At 59.5% G+C, this 17,658-nt stretch overlaps 3 protein-coding genes across 4 annotated transcripts in view; 2 read left to right on the forward strand and 1 right to left on the reverse strand.

Moving 5' to 3' along the window:
- The first annotated feature begins 3,526 nt into the window (after positions 1-3,526).
- Positions 3,527-6,933, forward strand: HGH1 (HGH1 homolog). The gene is made up of 6 exons (XM_045860927.1): positions 3,527-4,822; positions 4,897-4,997; positions 5,094-5,192; positions 5,391-5,482; positions 5,568-5,690; positions 5,768-6,933. The coding sequence occupies exons 1-6, from the start codon at positions 4,209-4,211 to the stop codon at positions 5,945-5,947; spliced, it is 1,209 nt and encodes a 402-aa protein (XP_045716883.1). The 5' UTR covers positions 3,527-4,208; the 3' UTR covers positions 5,948-6,933.
- A 136-nt stretch (positions 6,934-7,069) lies between these two features.
- On the reverse strand, positions 7,070-9,404 carry LOC123833013 (testis-specific serine/threonine-protein kinase 5-like). The gene is made up of 8 exons (XM_045860974.1): positions 9,378-9,404; positions 9,016-9,123; positions 8,642-8,844; positions 8,499-8,554; positions 8,105-8,237; positions 7,903-8,018; positions 7,449-7,583; positions 7,070-7,373 (listed from the first exon to the last, which is right to left on the reverse strand). The coding sequence occupies exons 1-8, from the start codon at positions 9,402-9,404 to the stop codon at positions 7,102-7,104; spliced, it is 1,050 nt and encodes a 349-aa protein (XP_045716930.1). The 3' UTR covers positions 7,070-7,101.
- A 3,495-nt stretch (positions 9,405-12,899) lies between these two features.
- MROH1 (maestro heat like repeat family member 1) overlaps positions 12,900-17,658 on the forward strand; it is a 41,604-nt gene continuing 36,845 nt past the window's right edge. For both annotated transcript variants that reach the window (XM_045860808.1, XM_045860809.1), the window contains exon 1: positions 12,900-12,982. The gene's annotated coding sequence lies outside the window, so the exon portion shown is untranslated. The remainder of the gene's footprint in view (positions 12,983-17,658) is intronic.

Raw genomic sequence — 17,658 nt, forward strand, 5'->3', positions numbered from 1 at the left:
GTAAACAGGTCAAAAACCCACTAACCATAAAGGAAAATATTAATATGGTTTTAATATATAATTATGTTTAAATTAAGAAACCTGTTAACCTAAATATACCATTAAGAGAGTGAAAAACTAAAAGTGGCTCATCTCACCCTGGCTGGTGTGGCTCAGTGGACTGAGCACCAGCCTGTGAACCAAAGGGTCGCTGGTTCAATTCCCAGTCAGGGCACATGCCTGGGTCTTGGGCCAAGTCCCCAATAGGGGCACATGGGAGGCAACCAAACACTGATGTTTCTCCCTCTTTCTCCCTCCTTCCCTTTTCTCTAAAAATAAGTAAATAAATAAAAATAGCTCACCTCCAAAATATATAAAGAACTTCTACAGATCAATAACAGTAAGAAAAACCACACAGCCCAATAGAAGAATGTACAAAAATCCGGAATGGGATTTTCACTACAGAACGAGTCAAAGTAGCAAATACATAACTTCTCAGCAACAAGAGTGGACAAATTAGGGACACACAACAACCGGAGTGAATCTCTGGAGAATTACGCTGAGTGGAAGACAACCCAATCTTGAAAGATCACATTATGTCTCCATGTATAAAACGTTACGCAGATGAAGAGGAGGTTGTTGGTTGCTGGGGTTAAGGACGGGAGCGCCCAGAGGTCTTTGTGGTGGTTAAACCGTTCTGTTTTGCTTGTGGCATTGGTTACATAGAAGTACACACTTGTTTTTCACACTGTACTACAGCTACAGAGACTGTAACCATTGAGGTGCCTAAAACAGGCAAATTTATAGAGACAGAAAGTAGCTTAGAGCCCTGGGCAGGCAGCTCAGTTGGTTAGATCGTCATCCTGGTACACCAAGGTTGTGGGTTTGATCCTCCGTCAGGGCACTTTTAAGAATCAACCAAGCCCTGGCTGGTGTAGCTCAGTGGATTGAGCGTGGGCTGCAAACCAAAGCATTGCAGGTTCGATTCCCAGTCAGGGCACATGCCTGGGTTGTAGGCCACAGCCCCCAGCAACAGCACATTGATGTTTCTCTCTTTCTCCCTCCCTTCCCTCTCTAAAAATCAACCAATGAATGCTAAGTAATAAGCATTCTAAATAAGTGAAACAATTTCTCTTTCCTCTCTCTCTAAAATCAATACATTTTTAAAATTTTAATTTAATTAAAAAAAATTTTTAGCCCTAACTGGTGTGGCTCAGTTAGGCATCATCCTGCAAACTGGAAGGTCTCAGTTTTGATTCTGCTCAGGACACATGTCTGGGTTGTGGGTCAGGTCTCAGCTGGGGATGTGCAGGAAGCACTGGCCCTGGGGTTCCCCTGGGTGGTGCAGGCCAAGGTCAGCCCCCACCTATGTTTTGCCCAAGACCACCCTTCATGAGCTATAAAGCAATCTGAGATGGCTGCTACTTGTGCTGGACTTGGAGATTCCCAGGAGAAGCCAAGCCATGAATCTGGGCTGGCTGCTGCTGGTGCTGTTCTGGGGCTGAGTTCAGCTGTTGCTTGATTGAGAGGATTTAGGAAGCTGTGAATGCATGAGCCAAGACCAGTTATTCATATGGAAAAGCAGCGTGGGTGGGTCTATAAGCTGGGTGGGGTGGAGTCTCTGGGGATCTCCAGGGCGGGGCAAACAGTGTTAGCCAGTTTGATGGAGTCTTAGAGGTGGCACCAGCCCGACAGCCCTGTGGGGGGAGGGTTAAGAAAAGGGCCAATGGCTTCTGTTCTCCTCGATGCCAGACACTTCACATCCTCCCAGTGTGCCACTGGTGCCCTTCCAGCTGCGACCCTGGCGCTGGAGCTCGGAGGGAGTGAGTCTGAGTAGGTGAGTCCGTGTGGGTTCTTTAAGGGGAACTGTTGGGGCTCCAGCAGTTTCTTCGACCGACTCAATCCCCCCTGGTTTTTGCAGCCAGAAGCTGTGGGGGATTCTCTTCCTGGCCCTGGAGCCCTGGGCTGGGGGTCCTGGTGTGGGGCTGGGGCCCCTCGCTCCTGAGATACCCCTCCTGAATTTTTATCCGCCACATGTGGGTGAGAGAGCAGCCCGTTCTGTGTCTCCACCCCTCCTACCAGTCTGGATGGACGTGGCTTTGTGCTTCTGTAGCTGCTGGACTTCATTCAACGTGATTTCTGACGGTTCTCAGTGATGGTTGTTCTATACTTTAGTTGTAAATTTGATGTGGTTGTGCGAAGTGGCAAGCCATGTTTGCCTATGCCACCTACTTGACTGGAAGTATCACTTACTTTTTGTATCTTTTCACTTAACTTGGGAATAGTTAAGGTTCCCTAGCTGGTGATCACGGTGAATACTTCTGGTCCAGTGGGCTCTGAAGATGCACATTTTTGTTTCGGTCAAAAGTGCCCACCAGAGGGCATCATTTACCTGGGTTATCCATAACATTCCAATTCCATTCCTTGAGAAACACTCAACCTTTAAAAAAAAAAAAGATTTATTTATTTTTAGAGAGAGGGGAAGGGAGGGCAAAAGAGGGAGAGAAACATCAATGTGCAAGAGAAACACTGATCAGTTGCCACTCACACACCCCTAACTGGGGACCTGGCACCTAAGCCAGGCATGTGCCCTGACTAGGAATTGAACTGGTGACCTTTTAGTTTGCAGGCTGGCCCTCAATCCACTGAACCACACCAGACAGGGCAAGAAATATTCAACTTTTGTGGGTAGGATCTGTATATCCTAAGCATGTGCTTTCCTTGGAAAAGTGGGCACTTGCTTGGACTCATCCACCCTCTTCCTCGGTTTCCATGGAAATTTCATACAAGGTGAGGTGGGGATTGAGGCTACGAAGTGCCCTTCCCATGGGTCTTAGCCACAGGCAAACCCCAGCTCTTGGACCTATGACCTACAGACTTCAGGGGCATGCTGTCTCCAGTGAGTGGCTCTCCTGGGCATCACTGCCCCAGAGGTACTGTCCTGGCCCACAGTGTGAAATAAAAATAATATCAATCTATTGAGGTACTCGGAACCATGTAAAAGTAAAATATATAAATAGTTCACGACTCAAAAAATAAATGAGGGGAGAACGCTAACAGAAAAGATCTCAAATTAATGACCTCAGCATCCACACTAAGAAATTAGGAGGGAAAAAAACCCCAGCAAACTAATCAAAAGAAAGGATATAGTAAGGTCAAAGTGGAAAATCAATGAAATTGAACAAGAAAGCAATAGAAAAAAATTATGAATCCAAAAGGTGGTTCTTTGAGATCAATAACAATTGACAAACCTCTGGCAAGGCCTACAAAAAGAGAAACAAGACAGAAATTACACCTGCCAGGAATGAGAGGTGACCCCACTACAGGCGCTACATATATTAAAAGGATAGTAAAAGAATATTATAACGAGCTTCATGCCAATGAATTCCGCAATTCAGATGAAAAGAGGACTCATTCCTTGAAAGACACAAACTGCCAAAAGTCACCCAAGAAGAAAATGACAGCCTGAACACTCATGCATCCATGAAAGGGATTTAATTCGTAGTCGAAAAATATTCCCAGAAAGAATTTTAGGCCCAGACGCCTTCACTGGGGAGTCCCACCAAACACTAAGGAAATACGTCATACAACTTTCACAAACTCCTACAGAAAACTGAAAAGAAGGGAATACACCCCAATCCCTCTGAAGTCAACATCACCCCCAAAGACGTTACAAGAAAACTGCAGACGGTATCCCCCATGGACAGAGATGCGAAAATTCTAAACGAAATTTTAGCAAATTAAATACAATAATATATTCAAATGACACTGTATCAGGAGGAAAAGGGGGTCGTGCTAGGAATGCAAGGCTGGTCTGACACTGGAATGTCAATCAATGTCACTGATCATCTGTCTCTTCCAGCGAAGACGGATCTCTGCTCAGTCCATGATGGAAGAGGGCCGGCGTACTGAGTTAGCCACCAGGGGTCACACCGAGGGATGGGGCCACACAGGGGGGTCAACGTTTGTCCCTACGTGACCCCCACCGCCGCCTCTCACCACACGCGCGAATCACTTCCGCCCGGCGCTCAGCCCCACAATGCCCCGGGCTTCGTTGTGGCCCCGCCTCCGCATGCTGGTCCCACCCCCTGTGCCGAGTCCTCAGACTTGGATTGGTCTCTGTGGCTTCCGCGTTTTTTGGTGGGCGGGGCCGCGGACCACCAGTCGCCACGGGGCGGAGCGGAGGTACCCGCGCTGAACTGCCCGGAGTTTGCAAAGTGCGGGCGGGCATGGAGAAGGCCGCGGCGGACACTGGCTCGTCGACTGGTGGCGGCGGCCCTGCAGGGTTGCTGACTCTAGAGGTGGAGGTGGCAAAGCTTCTTCCCTTCCTGGCTCCCGGGGCGCGGGCGGACTTGCAGGAGGAGGCAGCGCGGCACGTGCTGGCTCTGACCGGCTCGGGGCCCGGCCGGACGCTGCTGGCCAGCCAGGAGGCACTGCTGAGGGCTCTGGTCGACTTGGCGGCGGCCCCGGCCCCGGCCCCTGCCCGAGACGCAGCCCGCGCCCTGGTCAACCTGGCCGCCGACCCCGGCCTGCACGAGCCGTTGCTGGTGGCCGAGCCTGGGCTGCCTGCGCGCCTACTTGGCCTTGCGTTGGATCCGCAGTGGCCATGGGCGGAGGAGGCAGCCGCGGTACTGGCCAACCTTAGCCGCGAGCCGGCGCCGTGTGCCTCGCTGATGGAGGCGCTGACGGCCGCAGAGCCGGGGGAGTCAGGCCTGGAGCGGCTTGTGCGCGCTCTTTGCACTCCGGGCTACAACGCCCGCGCGCCCTTGCATTACCTGGGGCCAGTGCTCTCCAACCTCAGCCAGCGTCCCGCGGCGCGAGCCTTCCTGCTGGACCCTGAGAGGTGAACAGCAGGACGCCCGTGGAGGGGGCGGGTGGAAGTGAGCAGGGACAGCACTGAGTGGTCCTTTCCTTCAGGTGCGTGATCCAGCGGCTGCTGCCCCTTACCCAATACCCAGACTCTATGATGCGCAGGGGCGGGGTCGTGGGGACGCTGCGAAACTGCTGCTTCGAGCACCGTGAGTGGCGGTGGGGGCATTGCGGCGGCGGGCAATGGGGAGAGACTGGGCTCTAGAGCACCTCTGGACTGGCTCCCATCCCTGCTTCCCACCCAGGACACCACGAGTGGTTGCTGGGGCCCAAGGTGGACATTCTCCCCTTCTTGCTACTGCCCTTGGCTGGGCCTGAGGAATTTTCCGAGGAGGAGATGGAGCGTGAGTAGTCTGGGTGGGTCCACAGGGCTGACCTGGCCGGAGAGAAGGACAGTGGTGGCGTGGGGAGGAAGTGTCCAAATCAAGCCCCTTCTGAAAACTTTTAGCAGCAAGCTGCTGAGCACTGATGAGGCTTACAAAGGTGGGGTCTGGCCTGGCTGCCCAGCACAGGGGCCCAGTGACTCCCACACGTGCCCCTAGGGCTGCCTGTGGACCTGCAGTACCTGCCTCCAGACAAGCAACGGGAGCCGGATGCCGACATCCGCAAGATGCTCATTGAGGCCATCATGCTGGTGAGCAGAGGTCCTGCTGCAGTAACCCCGCCCCCAATGTATGCCTGGCCACACTGACACCTGGCTGACCTCTGTCCTCTTTCAGCTGACAGCCACAGCACAGGGTCGGCAGCAGGTGAGGGACCAGGGAGCCTACCTGATTCTGCGTGAGCTGCACAGCTGGGAGCCTGAGTCCGATGTGCGGGTGACTTGTGAGAAACTGATCCAGGTGGGTGCAGGGTTTGTGGGGAACGGGGAGATGTTCACGGTATGCCAGCCAGCTGCTCACCTGCCTCCCTGCTGCAGGTGCTCATTGGGGATGAGCCAGAGCATGGCATGGAAAATCTGCTGGAGGTGCAGGTGCCTGAGGATGTGGAGTGCCAGCTGCAGCGGCTGGACCGCCAGGAGCAGGAGCAGTGCCAGCGGGAGCAGCAGGAGTGGGAGCTGGCTCCGGAGCCACAGGCGGAAGGAGATGCACCCACCTGAGGTCCCTGCAGCCCCAGCACACCTTTACTAGCCCATCGGCCCTGGCCTCCCAGACCAGGCCTTCCTGCAGTTGCCTCCAGGCCTTTGGGTTACCTTGCTGGAAGACTGTCCTGCTGAGAAGAAGCAGAGCTACACTTAAGCTCTGGGTTCATGCTGAGGGCTCTAGGGCTAATGCCCCTTAAACATGGGAGGGTTGAGGGCACCTCCCTGTGCCCTGTTGCTTCCAGCAACGATGCAGCTTGTTCAGAAGAGCACTGTTCAGTCCCAGCTGGCCAGGCCCTGGGGCTCGGCCAGTGGAGCCGTGAGGCACTTCTCAAGCATGGTGGTGGGGTCAGACAGGAAAACCACAAACTGGAGTGGCCAGCTGGAGCTTTCCAGTGCCAGGAGTGCTACAAGGGTCTGAGCCCAGGCACGCACCTGGTGCCAGCACTGCCCCCTCCTGCCAGTCCCCCCAAGTCCCTCCATCTGGGCCCTTGGCTTACCCTCAGCCTCAGTGGGCCGACCCCTTGAGACCTTCACTATCTACAGCCTGTCCTGGGGGTCTCCTAGAGCTGCACCCCACCCAGCCTGCCCTTGGAGCACTGGCTGGGTGCTGCCTCCCCTTCATCCTCTGCTTTCCCACTTGACCTGTGCCCTGGCTGTGCCTGTAGCCCCGTGTCTGCACCAGACCCCGGTCCTCCGCAGCGCCACCTGTGGTCTCCCTGACTCTGCAGCACCCAAGCTGCCACTGGCAGGCTGTCAGTGTGGCCCCACCCTCCGCGCTCCTCGCCTGGGCCCCCCACCAAACCTAGTGCCGTCTTGGGTGCAGGGCCTGAGTACCGGCCTCCCCCCAGGACCTGTGCTGTAGTGCAGGTTGGCTCCCCAGGGGTTCCCAGTGCCCCTGTTCTTCGTCCTCTGCCCTGTTCCCAAAGTTGGAGGTCTGCTCACTTGTGCTGTCCCATGGAGGCTGGGTGCTCCATGGGTGCTCTGCATCTCCCTCCACAGCCGCCCCCCGCCCCCCGCCCCGCCCCATTAAAGCTCTGGCATGGAGGTGTGTGGACTCATCTTCCTTGGTTCAGGAGCATCCCCAGTTTCCCCAGTGCTGGTTGGTTCAAACCTCTGACTCTACAGAATAAACGGTTTATCTGACCTCCACTCGGCGCACCCGCCTGCCCTCAGTTGACCTGGTAGAGCCCCAGCATGTTCTGGATGGTGCTCCTGGAGCACAGCAGAGGGGGCTGCCGGGAGGCGCCCGTGCCCAGGTTGGCCATCGCAGTGCTTCGGAGGCCCAGCTTGGCAGAGCCCCCACCTCCGCTCGGGCTGGCATCCGGGGGCTCTGGTGCTGGGCCGGAGGCGCCCTTGGGGGTTCCCAGCTGCTGGGGGCGACGCAGCTGCAGGAGTGACCTTGGTGGCCCTGAGTCCTCTCTGGGCTCCCCCGGATTCTCTACTGTGGATCACATTCGGGGTTCAGTCTGGGCACTCGGGGAGAGCCCACTTCCCCACCCCCAGGGCCCTGCCCCACCTGGCGAGGTGCTGAGCACGGTGCAGAAGAGCGCATGCGCAGTGGGCTGCGTCCAGCGGTGCCTGGCTGCCTGCCGCAAGTCCAGGCGCGCATGCGGGCGCAGCTGGAGCAGGGCCCGGATCAGGTCCTGGCACTCTGCGGGCGAGGACTCAGTGGCTGCAGCCAGTCCCCGCTCCACCTGCCCTCTTGCTTCCCCATCCTGCGCTCACTCCCCACCAACAATTACCAGAGCTTTGAGGGGTCTGCTGGAGGTCCTCCGCCAGCCACCAACGGGCAGACAGGCATAGAGAGGCAAGGTCTGAGTTAGGTCCCACCTCAGTCCAGCCTCCCCCTCACTACAGTGGGCAGGAGGAGGGTGCCAGGTGAGTCTCCTCTGTTACCCCCTCCATGGCACAGAATGACCCTCTGACCCAGGTCCTCTGGGACTTAGGAAAGACACAGTGGCAGCACTTACCTGGGGACAGGCCAGGTGGGAAGGTGGGGCCACGGCGCATCAGGAGCAGCATGCGGTGGGGCCGGCATTCCTTGAAGGGCAGCTTCCCCGTCACCATGGCATAAAGGATGACACCTCTGGGGACAGTGGCTCTTAAGGCACACCCCCACCCCCTCCCGCCCAGGGGCCTTGCTTCTGGGGTGGCTGGAGGGGTGGCACTCACAGGCTCCACAGGTCAGCCTGCTCCCCACTGTACTTCTTGCTCATGAGGATCTCAGGGGCAGCGTAGGCCATGGAGCCGCAGAAGGTGCTCAGCAGTGCTTTCTTGATCCCCGACTGGTTGGCGAAGCCGAAGTCTGTGCAGGGGTGCGGGGCAGGCGGTTCGGCGGGAGAGGCGGCTATGTGGTGGGCCCGGGGTCAGCTGCAGGGTGGGGCGGAGGCCTTCTGGGAGGGTTGGAGGTCAAGCCAGGCTGGGATCCCGTCTGGAGCCGAGCAGCGTGGAGGCCGAGGGTCTGGCAGGCATGCCAGCGTGTAGGGGCCTTGTGCCAGGCGGGTGGTGGCTGGGGTCAAGAGTCAGGGCAAGCAGGCACAAGGGCAAGGGCTGGCCACAGACTCACCCGTCAGCTTCAGGAGGCCTCGGCCATCCAGCAGGACGTTCTCACATTTTAGGTCCCTGCACGGGGAAGGGCAGGTGGGGCTGGGCCTGGGCTCGGGTGGGCCTCTCCATGCAGGTGGGGGTCAGGCCGGGCTGCGTCCTCACCGGTGCACGACGCCGGCGCTGTGGCAGTGGGCTACTGCGCTGACCAGCTGCCGGAACAGCCTGCGGGCCTCCTTCTCCCCGAGCCCCGGGCAGCAGCGGTGGTCCGACACCGCGTTGATGTGCTCCAGCGGGTCACCGCCGCCTGCCAGCTCCAGCACCAAGTAGGCGCGCTGGCTGTTGTGATAGGTCTCATACAGCTGCACCTGCACGACGCCCAGCCACCTGCTGCCACCATGAGGAGGGGCTGTGCGGTGCCCTGGGTTGGGGTGTCGGGATGGGGGCAGTGGTGGGCCTGGGGTGGGCAGCAGGTGAGGTGAGGGCTGGCACTGGGGAGGGGCAGAATGTTTACAGGCTGCCGTGGGGTATCTGCCTACCACGTTCAGGTGCTTGTAGGTAGCGTTGAGTGACGAGATCTCACGGGGCAGGAACTTGCAGGAGAGCTCCACAGGGGCCTCGGCGGTGGAAATGACCTTGATAGCCACCTGCAGGGGCGAAGGGTGGCCGCTGTGTACAGACTGCAGCCCCTTGGGGCAGGGTGGGGCAGGACAGGTCCCTTGTCCTTTGTGCACAAGCCAAACTGGGCAGGATGAGGCAGGGTAAGCAGAGTCCTGGGGAACAGTGTTGTCCAGACATTTACATGCTCAGGTGTTCAAGGACTTGAAGTGGTCAGCCTATGGGAGGGTGCAGGACTGGGAGGGAGCTGGAGCAGCTGGGAGGCACCCCAGTAGGGATGGACAGGGCCCCCTAGAGCTGGGTTGGACATGCCCTGAGCCCAGGGCCACAGAGAGGAGGCAGACGACCTCACCATGGTGTGGCGCTTGCCTTGCAGGTCAGAGGCCAGCTTGGGGTTGTGCTGCATGCGCTCCTGTGTGGCGTGGGCCAGGTAGACTTTGGAGAAGGCCCCGGAGCCAATCTTCTTGGCGGAGAGCAGGTAGCCCTTGTCCCTGCACTCACACACCTGCGCCATGAAGGTCTGCTGGTCCAGTTTTCGCCTGCCGCTGCCCTTCATGGAGAGCAGGGCACCGCAGAAGGGGCCAGGGCTGTCCCACTCAATGTGGGCTCTTGGGAGGGGGTGGGGTATGTGGCTGAGGCCTGACTTATGTCAAAGGGGCAGGGGTGATAGGGCCACAAAAGGCCAGGTGGGACCTGTGCCCCCTCAGGGCTGCAGCCACGTTTTGGAAGTCTTGCTGGGACTAAGGCAGAGGCCGGGGAATGACTGAGGCTGAGAGCTCAAGGTGGGGCCTGACGCAGTCAGGGACCGGTGCGGGGGGAGGGGGGCCAGGCTCCAGGAAAGCGGGGGCAGGTTCTAGAACGGAGGGTTCTAGAACTGCGCTAGCATTGTGCCCTCAAAGGGAGTGCCTGTGTCCTTCCATCCCTGAGACCTTCCTGTCTTGAGAAGGCCTTGCTGGAACCAGCCCTTCCCTGCATGGGGCCCACTCTATGTGGTGAGAACCCCCAAATGCTGGAGCCAGGCTGAGGCCTCTGTGGGCCACCCTGGATGTGGCTGAACACAAAAGGCCTCCACGGAAGCTGGGCGTGGGGGGCGAGCCAAGCAAGGGCAGTGGGGTTTCTGCGGACCCGAGGAAGGGAAAAGGAACACGCACACCAGCAACAGTTTCAACTGCACTCCTCGTGCTTTGGGAGGGTCCCAGGGAGGCAGCTGAGGCCGAGTCGGGGTGGGGGAGCACTGGCCTTCCTCTGCGGAGGCCTAGAAGCTTGTCTTACCGGGGCCAAGGCCTGCTGGAGGACTTTCCCCCGAAGCCCCCTGAAGACTTAAGGACATACCTCCAAGGCAAGTGGGGCCTCCAGCCTGGGCCCACCCCACACCCAGCAGCCCCAGTGGAGAGCAGCCAGTGGGGGCCTGCCTTGTCCTGTGCACGAGAGTCTTCTGTGAGCTCCGTTACCACGGGAGTAGTGGGTGACACTCGCCGGGGGCCTGCTGCAGGCCAGGTGCTGCGCGAAGCGGGTGTGGTAGGTGCAATTACCACCTCCCACAGACCACGCCCGACAGGCCTGTCCCAGGCAGTGCTTCTCCAGGCAGTGCTTCCCCAGGATCTCAGATCAGAGCCCAGCCAGGTGACGCCCATTTCACTGGTGACAGAACTGAGGCCCAAATGCAGTCTCTGCCAGGAGCTGGATGGCCCAGAGGCTGTGGACTGCTGTCCTGGGGGTGTCCCACAGGGCCTGGGTCGTGGTGGGGCTCAGTGTCGGTCCCCCACTGGGACTCGTGGTGGCTGTGGTGTGCCTTGCTGCAGGAAAGGCCCGGGAATGCCCTGCCCAGGATGCTGAGGTTCATTTTCTCATTCCTGTTGGATGGGAGCTGCTTGAGAGCAAGGCTTGTGTCTGCTCTTCCCTTGCTCCCTCACAGACTGCATCTGGCAAACTGCCTGGACTATAGCAAATGTGGACAAAATGACCAGTTTGTTGTTGACCTGCGGGTTAGGCAAAGAGCAACCACTGCAGGTATTCCCAGCAGAGGGGGTTTAAGGTGGGGCTGCTCCTCAGATGCTGGAAGGGCTGGAGAAGGGCCCCGTCTAGAGCCAGTACTGCACAAGGGAAAACCGCGGGGGTCTGCCCAAGGGTGGCTGTGCCATTGCCTGCACCCCTCTCACTTCCCCAGCTCCCACCGTGGCACAGGACACACTGGAGGCCGGCAAGTCAGTCGCCAGCTCTGGTCTGCAGTCCGTCTTCCCTCCTCTTTCTTTGCACCCTAGGGAGTCCCTCCATCCCATGGACACTCCTGGAGCATGCATCACACGCTGAACTTGGTGCTAAGCCCTTGGGAGCAAATCCCGGACACAGGCCTTTTGTAGAGCTTACTGTTGGGGAAGGGAAACTGGCATTAATAATTCAGTAAAAGTGAAATGACATCTGTGATGTGTGCTGAGCAGTTTGTGTGCTCGGGGACTGAAGTCCGGCCGAGGCTGGGCAGGGGGCAGGGCCAGCAGGACATGCTGGGCCCTGGCCATGGGGAACACGGTCAGGGCTTTGGTGGGAGAGCAAGCCACCCAGGTGTGAGTTTGGAAGAAACCTCCTGTCTCCCCCCCTGGCAACTTCCACATGCCCTAATTAACCCCTGCCCCCTCCAGCCTGGCGGGGTTAGGGTTGGAGGGTGAGTTTTGGTCTCTTCCCGAGAGGCCAGCTTCATTTGCCAGCCCCTCACTCAGCCACCTGAGTTCTGTCTTCCCCTACAAAAGAAACAGGCTGAAGCCTTTTTCTCTGTGAAAAAGAATGCCCCTCCTCTGAGCTGTCACCCTGCCCTCCTACTGACCGTGGGGTCCCACTTTGCCACCTTGCACCCTCGCCAGCAGCTCCCTGCAGACCTCACCTGCAGCAAGACGCAGACACTTACTACACTGTGGATGTGGTGCTGCTGAACACTTCCTTCTCCAAATGCGCTGTTCACTTCCTGAACGTCACTTTGTTTTCGTTTGTGGACACGTTCAGGCGGTTTCAGCGTCAGGGTCTTTGCAGGTGGTAGTGTCTCTACCTAGAACGCCGGCTGCTGTCCCAGCCCTCAGCCGCACCCCCTTACAGCACGTCGTGTGTCCTATGGATCGTTTACCTGCTTATTGTCTGCCCCTCCAGATCCCAAGATCCTGAACGCAGAGACCTGCTCCTCTTCATCCCAAGGTGTACCTGCAGACCGAACACACGCCTTCCCTGTGTATGTGTGTGTGTGTGTGTGCACCTGTATGCGGAGGGGTCAGCGGCCCCGGGGTCTCCGGGTCCTTGTTGAGTGTTCACTGTGTGTACATGTGTGAGAGAAATAGAACGTAGTGCCCGTGTGTCCAGGTCGGGTCCACCCGGCGTGTGTACCTGTTCAGCCGAGCAGGCCGGCTTTGGGCGCAATGGCGCGCCAAGCCCGCGTCTCTGAGGGGTCCCCCCTGTGTGGCTGTGTGGGGCAGTGTGTGTATATGCGCAGATCGTGGGGGTGTAAGTGTCCAATGTGGACACCGGGGAAGGTGAGAGAGGAGACCGTGCGCCCCGCGCGCAGGAAGCCTGAGCGTGCTCCTAGCGCCTGCGCAGTGACAGGCCGAACCCGTGCCGGAGCCCAACAGTCCAGCCGGGAGGTCCAGGGGCGACCCGGGCGGGGCCGAAAGCCAGGCGGAGTTTGCGCACTCCCGCTCGCTGGGGTTCGGTGGCAGTGGGCAGAGAGCGAGAGGGACGCGCCTCCGACCTATCAGCGCAGAGATCGCGTGGGGGCGGGCCCGGGCCGCCGCGCGCCGGGCCGCGGTTGGCGGAGGGCCGCTGGGGCGGGCTCAACGCGAGGCCCCGCCCAGTCCGGTTCGCGGCTGGGCGGGAGGGCTGATCCCGGCCGCTGCGGCGGCTCCTCTTCAGGTAACCGGTGGGCGGGGGCTGGAAACCCGCGGCGCCCACCGGGGCGGGCGCCCCTCGGGGAAGCCTGGGGCTGAGGCTGGACGTTACCGCCCTGGCCAGATCGCGCTGGAGGCTGAGTCAGGGGCGCCTCCCCAAGGTCACCAGGCTAGTGCGGCGAGCGTACCGGGCGTCGCGGGGCCGAGCCCGCCAGCCCGCCCTCCTGTCCCCAAGCTCAGGTGCGCCCAGGTCCCCGCGGGGCCTATTCGCCGCGTCGCAACCCCGGAAGAGAGGCTCGGGAACCCTGCGGCTCGCCGCTTCCTCACGCCGGCGCGGGGTGACCGGCCCCCTCCCGGGGTGGACGCGGGGTGCCCGCGCTCGTGCCCCGCCCGAGCGCGGGAGGTCCCCTGTCCGAGCGCCTGCCACCTCCCTGGGGGCCTGTGGTCCGCGTTCCTGCTTCCCCCAAAGGAGACTCTGAGAGAGTTCCAAAGCTCAGGGTCGTTGTATTCTTTCCCTGTCCCTTTGACAGGAAAGAAGGGGAGGCCGAGTAGGGGGGCATCTGTCCGGAGTCACGAGGGTCCTCGGCCAGAGCGTGTAGGTGCTATGGTGGCGGGGCTGCGGGCAGCCCCGATCTCAGCATCGGTGAGAGCCGCGTGGTGCCTGGCCAGCCCGGGCCCCTGGGCCCCTCGGCCTGGATTTGGGTTCCGATTTTATTCCTGCAGCGCTGGCTCCGCGGCAGTGCAGCGATAGGACCAGGGCTCCGTGGGCACAGGCGTTTCCCACCACACTCGCAGAAGTTCCCCTTTTCCGGCGGCGGGGGTGGGCGGCAGGGCGGGCAGAGGGCCTCAAGTGCGGTGAGGCCAGCACAAAGCACCCAGCAGGGTAGGAGGGGCGGAGGGCACAGTGGGCGGAGGAGTGGCCTTGCCCGGGGATGCAAGCTGGTGCTGCTGTCTGGTGGCAGAGCCAAGGGCGGTGGGGTTGAGGCTGTCTCGGAGGAGGCAGTCTGGAGGTGGGGGCCACTTTGGAAGGGGATGTCGGTAGGTGCGGTAGAGGCCGCGGAGGAAGAGGCTCCCAGTGCACCGCAGGGTGTGAGAGGAAGGTGAGGAGCCGGAGGGGGTGGTGCTGATTTCTGGCCCAGATAGCGGAGTGCCTGGTGACACAGGAAGAGGACAGGGGTGACGACGGGCTTCAGTGGCAGTGAGTGGTCCAGATGAGGAGGCCCAGGGGGCGCTGGGCCCCAGAAGACCACGGGGGATCATTCTCAAGGGACAGACGCCTCGGGGTGGTATGATTGTGACCTGTGGCGCCTGCAGTTACAGCTCTGGCAGCCAGGGGTTCTGGGGAGCCGTCCTGATCAGGTGCGCAGGTGTGTCTGGTCTTCTCTGGTGTCACCGTGGAACGCCGTGAGGTCCAGCTGTCTTGGTTTCGTTTTGTTTTTTGAAAAGATTTTATGTATTTATTTTTAGAGACAGGGAAAGAGAAGAGAGGGAGAGAAACACCGATCCATTGCCTCTCCCACGCCCCCAACTGGGGACCTGGCTGGCAACCCGGGCATGTGCCCTGACTGGGAACTGAACCAGCGACCTTTCGGTTTGTGGGATGATGCCCAATCCGCTGAGCCACGCCAAATCAGGGTTACCTTGTTTTGGTTACCTTGACACCACTGTGTAGGCTGCCACGGCTCGTTCAGAGCGGGATCTTGCTGTTCTCACTCCTCCGGGACCCTGGTGGGTCAGAGGGGGAGCGCATGGGGTACGTGCGTGCCCATCACGGCTGAGCCATGTGGCTGGAAGCAGGTATCTGCTCTCAGCTTTCAGACCCAGGGGCCTCTGAGGCCCAGGTGAGCATCAGGCTGCTGCCTGTCTGTGGTCAGCAGCCCCGCATCTCTGAGCCCCTCCGCCGGCTCTCACTGCATCTCCTGCAGGTGGGGGCTCTGGGAGCGCCCTGTGGCTTGAGTGCGCTCCTGGCCAGTGCGCTGGGGATTCTGGCTGCTGGCTGCCATGAAAAATGCGCCTTCTTCTTCAGGGAGCTGGAGGGCCACCTGGCTTTGGGGGTTTGCCCACGGACTCAGTGACACAGCTCGGTTGGCTGTGTCGAGCGGCAATGCTCTCAGAGTCCCGTGACCCTTGAGCAACAGCCCAGGCTCCTGCTGGCAACTCTGAAGGAGCTTCCTTCTCTGGCTGCCGTGCTGGAGGGCAAGTCGGGTGGGCCTGCTGTGTGGGTGGGGCATCCCTGTGGCCTTCCCCACTCATCCTGACTTCCCAGCCTCCCTGCACAGACTGGCCCTCCACACAGACTCTCGGCTCTGGTGGGTGTGGCCTCGGGCTCCTTGCCGTTGGCCCAGTGACTCTGTTCGCCCATCCCCCGTCCCGGGCAGCGGTAATGTGCTGGGACAGAGCCTGGCGGGCATTTACGAAATGCAGTTCGATGCACGGCCCAGCCCAGGTGAGTGAGGAGGAAGCTGGTTCTCACTCACGTGTCCCATGCAGGGAGGGAGGACCTGCCCCGGGACCTGGCTGGAGAGTGGAGCTGGCGGGGCCAGTCCTGGTGGCGTCCTGCCCCACCGCTAACTAGCTGCTGGCTAACAGTGTGTTCCTCGGACCCACGTGGCCATGCTGGCCGGATAGTCAGTAGCTGCACCTTCCTGCAGGACACGGGGCCTCCCAGGCCCTCCCCCTGGGCAGTGTGCACCTCGTGTTGCCGTCAGCAGGCTCACAGCATGGCCGTGGGGAGCAGGGTGCTGCCATGGCCCTAGCGTCCCGCGTCAGTGCACAGACTGCCTGGCCTGGGGCAGGGCTGACAGGACCTGACAAACCAGCCTTGCTCAGCTGTGTCTTCCTTTCTCTGTTTGTTTATAAAAGATTTGATTTATTTATTTTAGGGGGGAGAGAGAAAGAGAGGAAGAGAAACATCAGTGTGTGGTTGCCTCTTGCACGTCCCCCACTGGGGACCTGGCCCGCAACCCAGGCACGTGCCTCAACTGGGAATCGAACTGGCGACCCTTTGGTTCCAAGGCCGGCACTCAATCTACTGAACCACACCAGCCAGGGCTCAGCTGTGTTTCTTTCCAGAAGTTTTATAGTTGCTTTTTGTTTTTGTCTTTTAAGACTGTATGTGTTTATTTCTAGACAGATGGGAAGGGAGGGAGAGAGAGAGGGAGAGAAACACTGCCTGGTTGCCTCTCCCACCCCCCAGCTAGGGGCCCGGCCCGCAGCCCAGGCCTGTGCCCTCCCTGACGGGGAAGCAGACCCGTCACCCTGTGGTTCGCAGCCTGGTGCTCGGCCCGCTGAGCCACACCAGCCAGGGCAGGAGTTTTCTGGTTTTACATTTTACACTCAGGTCGTGAGTCATTCTGACTTCTTGTGCGTGGTGCGAGGTGCAGGCTGCAGGTCGTTGCCTTGCACACGGACGCCCAGGTGTCCGGCACTGTCTGTCGGGAAGTCTGCGCCCTCTCCATGGAGTGGCCCTCGGGGGCCCCGCGCCTTTGCTAAAAATCAGTCGTGAGTGAGGTAATTAGTGTCAGTCTTGCAGTTTTCTTTTGTCAGCGTTGTTTTGGCTGCTCCAGGTCCTCTGCATTTCCACGTGGATTTTAAAATCATTCTGTCACTGTCTGCAAAAAGCCTGCTGGGGTTCCCACTGGGCATGTGGTCGACCTGTAGATTCCTTTGGGAAGAAATGGTGCCTTTGCTCCGTATACCCATTTATTTTCGTTTTCTTTAGCAGGTTTCAGCAGTGTGAGACAGCTGTAGTGTGCTGTGTGTCCCACTTATCAGATTTATCCCAAACCATTTCGTGGCCTTATACCCTGTGACCTCGCCGGCTGCCTTACTGACTCCAGCCTCCGTGGTGGACTCTGTAGGGTTTGCCACATGAATGATCGCATCACCTGTGACTAAAAGCCGTTGTACTTCTTTTTCAACTCGAATGTCGTTTTTCTTTTCTTGCCTTGTTGCACTGACGCGACCCTCCAGTGTGGGGGTCGGTGGACAGACGGGGCGAGCGCGGACACCCTCGCCCAGGCCCCTGCCGGCAGGGGCGGCGTGTCGACTTTTGCCTGAAGGCCGAGCTGTCGGTTTCCCCGAGGTGCGGCCCGTTTTTATCGTCAGTGGACGTCGGGTTGCGACAAAGCTTCCCTGCCTTTGCCGAGACGATTGCAGGTGCCCCTCGACGTACCCAGCAGGGGTTTCGCCCGATAAACCGCCGCCAGGGGGAGGTGCTGTCAGCCGAACGGTGCTCTGAGTGCCGCACTGCAGGGTGTGGGTGGTTTATCCCTGTGCCCCCGTGGTGGCCCCGGTGCCGGGCGCGCCGCTGCTGCCCCGCACCCCGCCAGAGGACTGTCCCGCACGCCACTAGCCCCAGGAAAGACCACCATGAACAGTTCTGAGCACCGTTTCTGCCGAGCACACGCCCTTTTGCGCCCTCGTAAGGTTGGAAGGTTGTACGTCGAGCCGTTGTAAGCCCGGGGCTGTCTGCATACGGTCTCTCTCTTCTGGTCGCTGCTGCGAGTTGCACCGGCCGCACCTAACGCCGCCGAGCCTTGTGCTCACGGGGTAGCCCCGCTCGGTCACGACCCAGTGTCCTTTCTCGCACGTTGCTGTATGTGGTCTGACAAAACACTGCTAAGGATTTTTGCATTTGTGTCCACGACGGGTGTCGGTCTACACTTTTAGTCGTTGTGTTTCGACATTACCTCGTCCCCG

Source organism: Phyllostomus hastatus, unplaced genomic scaffold, assembly GCF_019186645.2.
Source record: "Phyllostomus hastatus isolate PE091 unplaced genomic scaffold, TTU_PhHast_1.1 phas_scaffold_21, whole genome shotgun sequence".
Taxonomy (NCBI): Eukaryota; Metazoa; Chordata; class Mammalia; order Chiroptera; family Phyllostomidae; genus Phyllostomus; species Phyllostomus hastatus.

Bases quoted from the DNA above. Each gene is read 5' to 3' on its own strand.
- HGH1 (XM_045860927.1), top strand. From the start codon at position 4,209: ATGGAGAAGGCCGCGGCGGACACTGGCTCGTCGACTGGTGGCGGCGGC. The intron at 4,823-4,896 runs GTGAACAGCAGG...CCTTTCCTTCAG, and splicing joins TTCCTGCTGGACCCTGAGAG to GTGCGTGATCCAGCGGCTGC. The intron at 4,998-5,093 runs GTGAGTGGCGGT...CTTCCCACCCAG, and splicing joins AAACTGCTGCTTCGAGCACC to GACACCACGAGTGGTTGCTG.
- LOC123833013 (XM_045860974.1), bottom strand. From the start codon at position 9,404: ATGTCCAACCCAGCTCTAGGGGGCCCT. The intron at 8,845-9,015 runs GTAGGCAGATAC...GGCGTCGTGCAG, and splicing joins CCTACAAGCACCTGAACGTG to GTGCAGCTGTATGAGACCTA. The intron at 8,238-8,498 runs GTGAGTCTGTGG...ACCCCTGCACAG, and splicing joins AGGCCTCCTGAAGCTGACGG to ACTTCGGCTTCGCCAACCAG.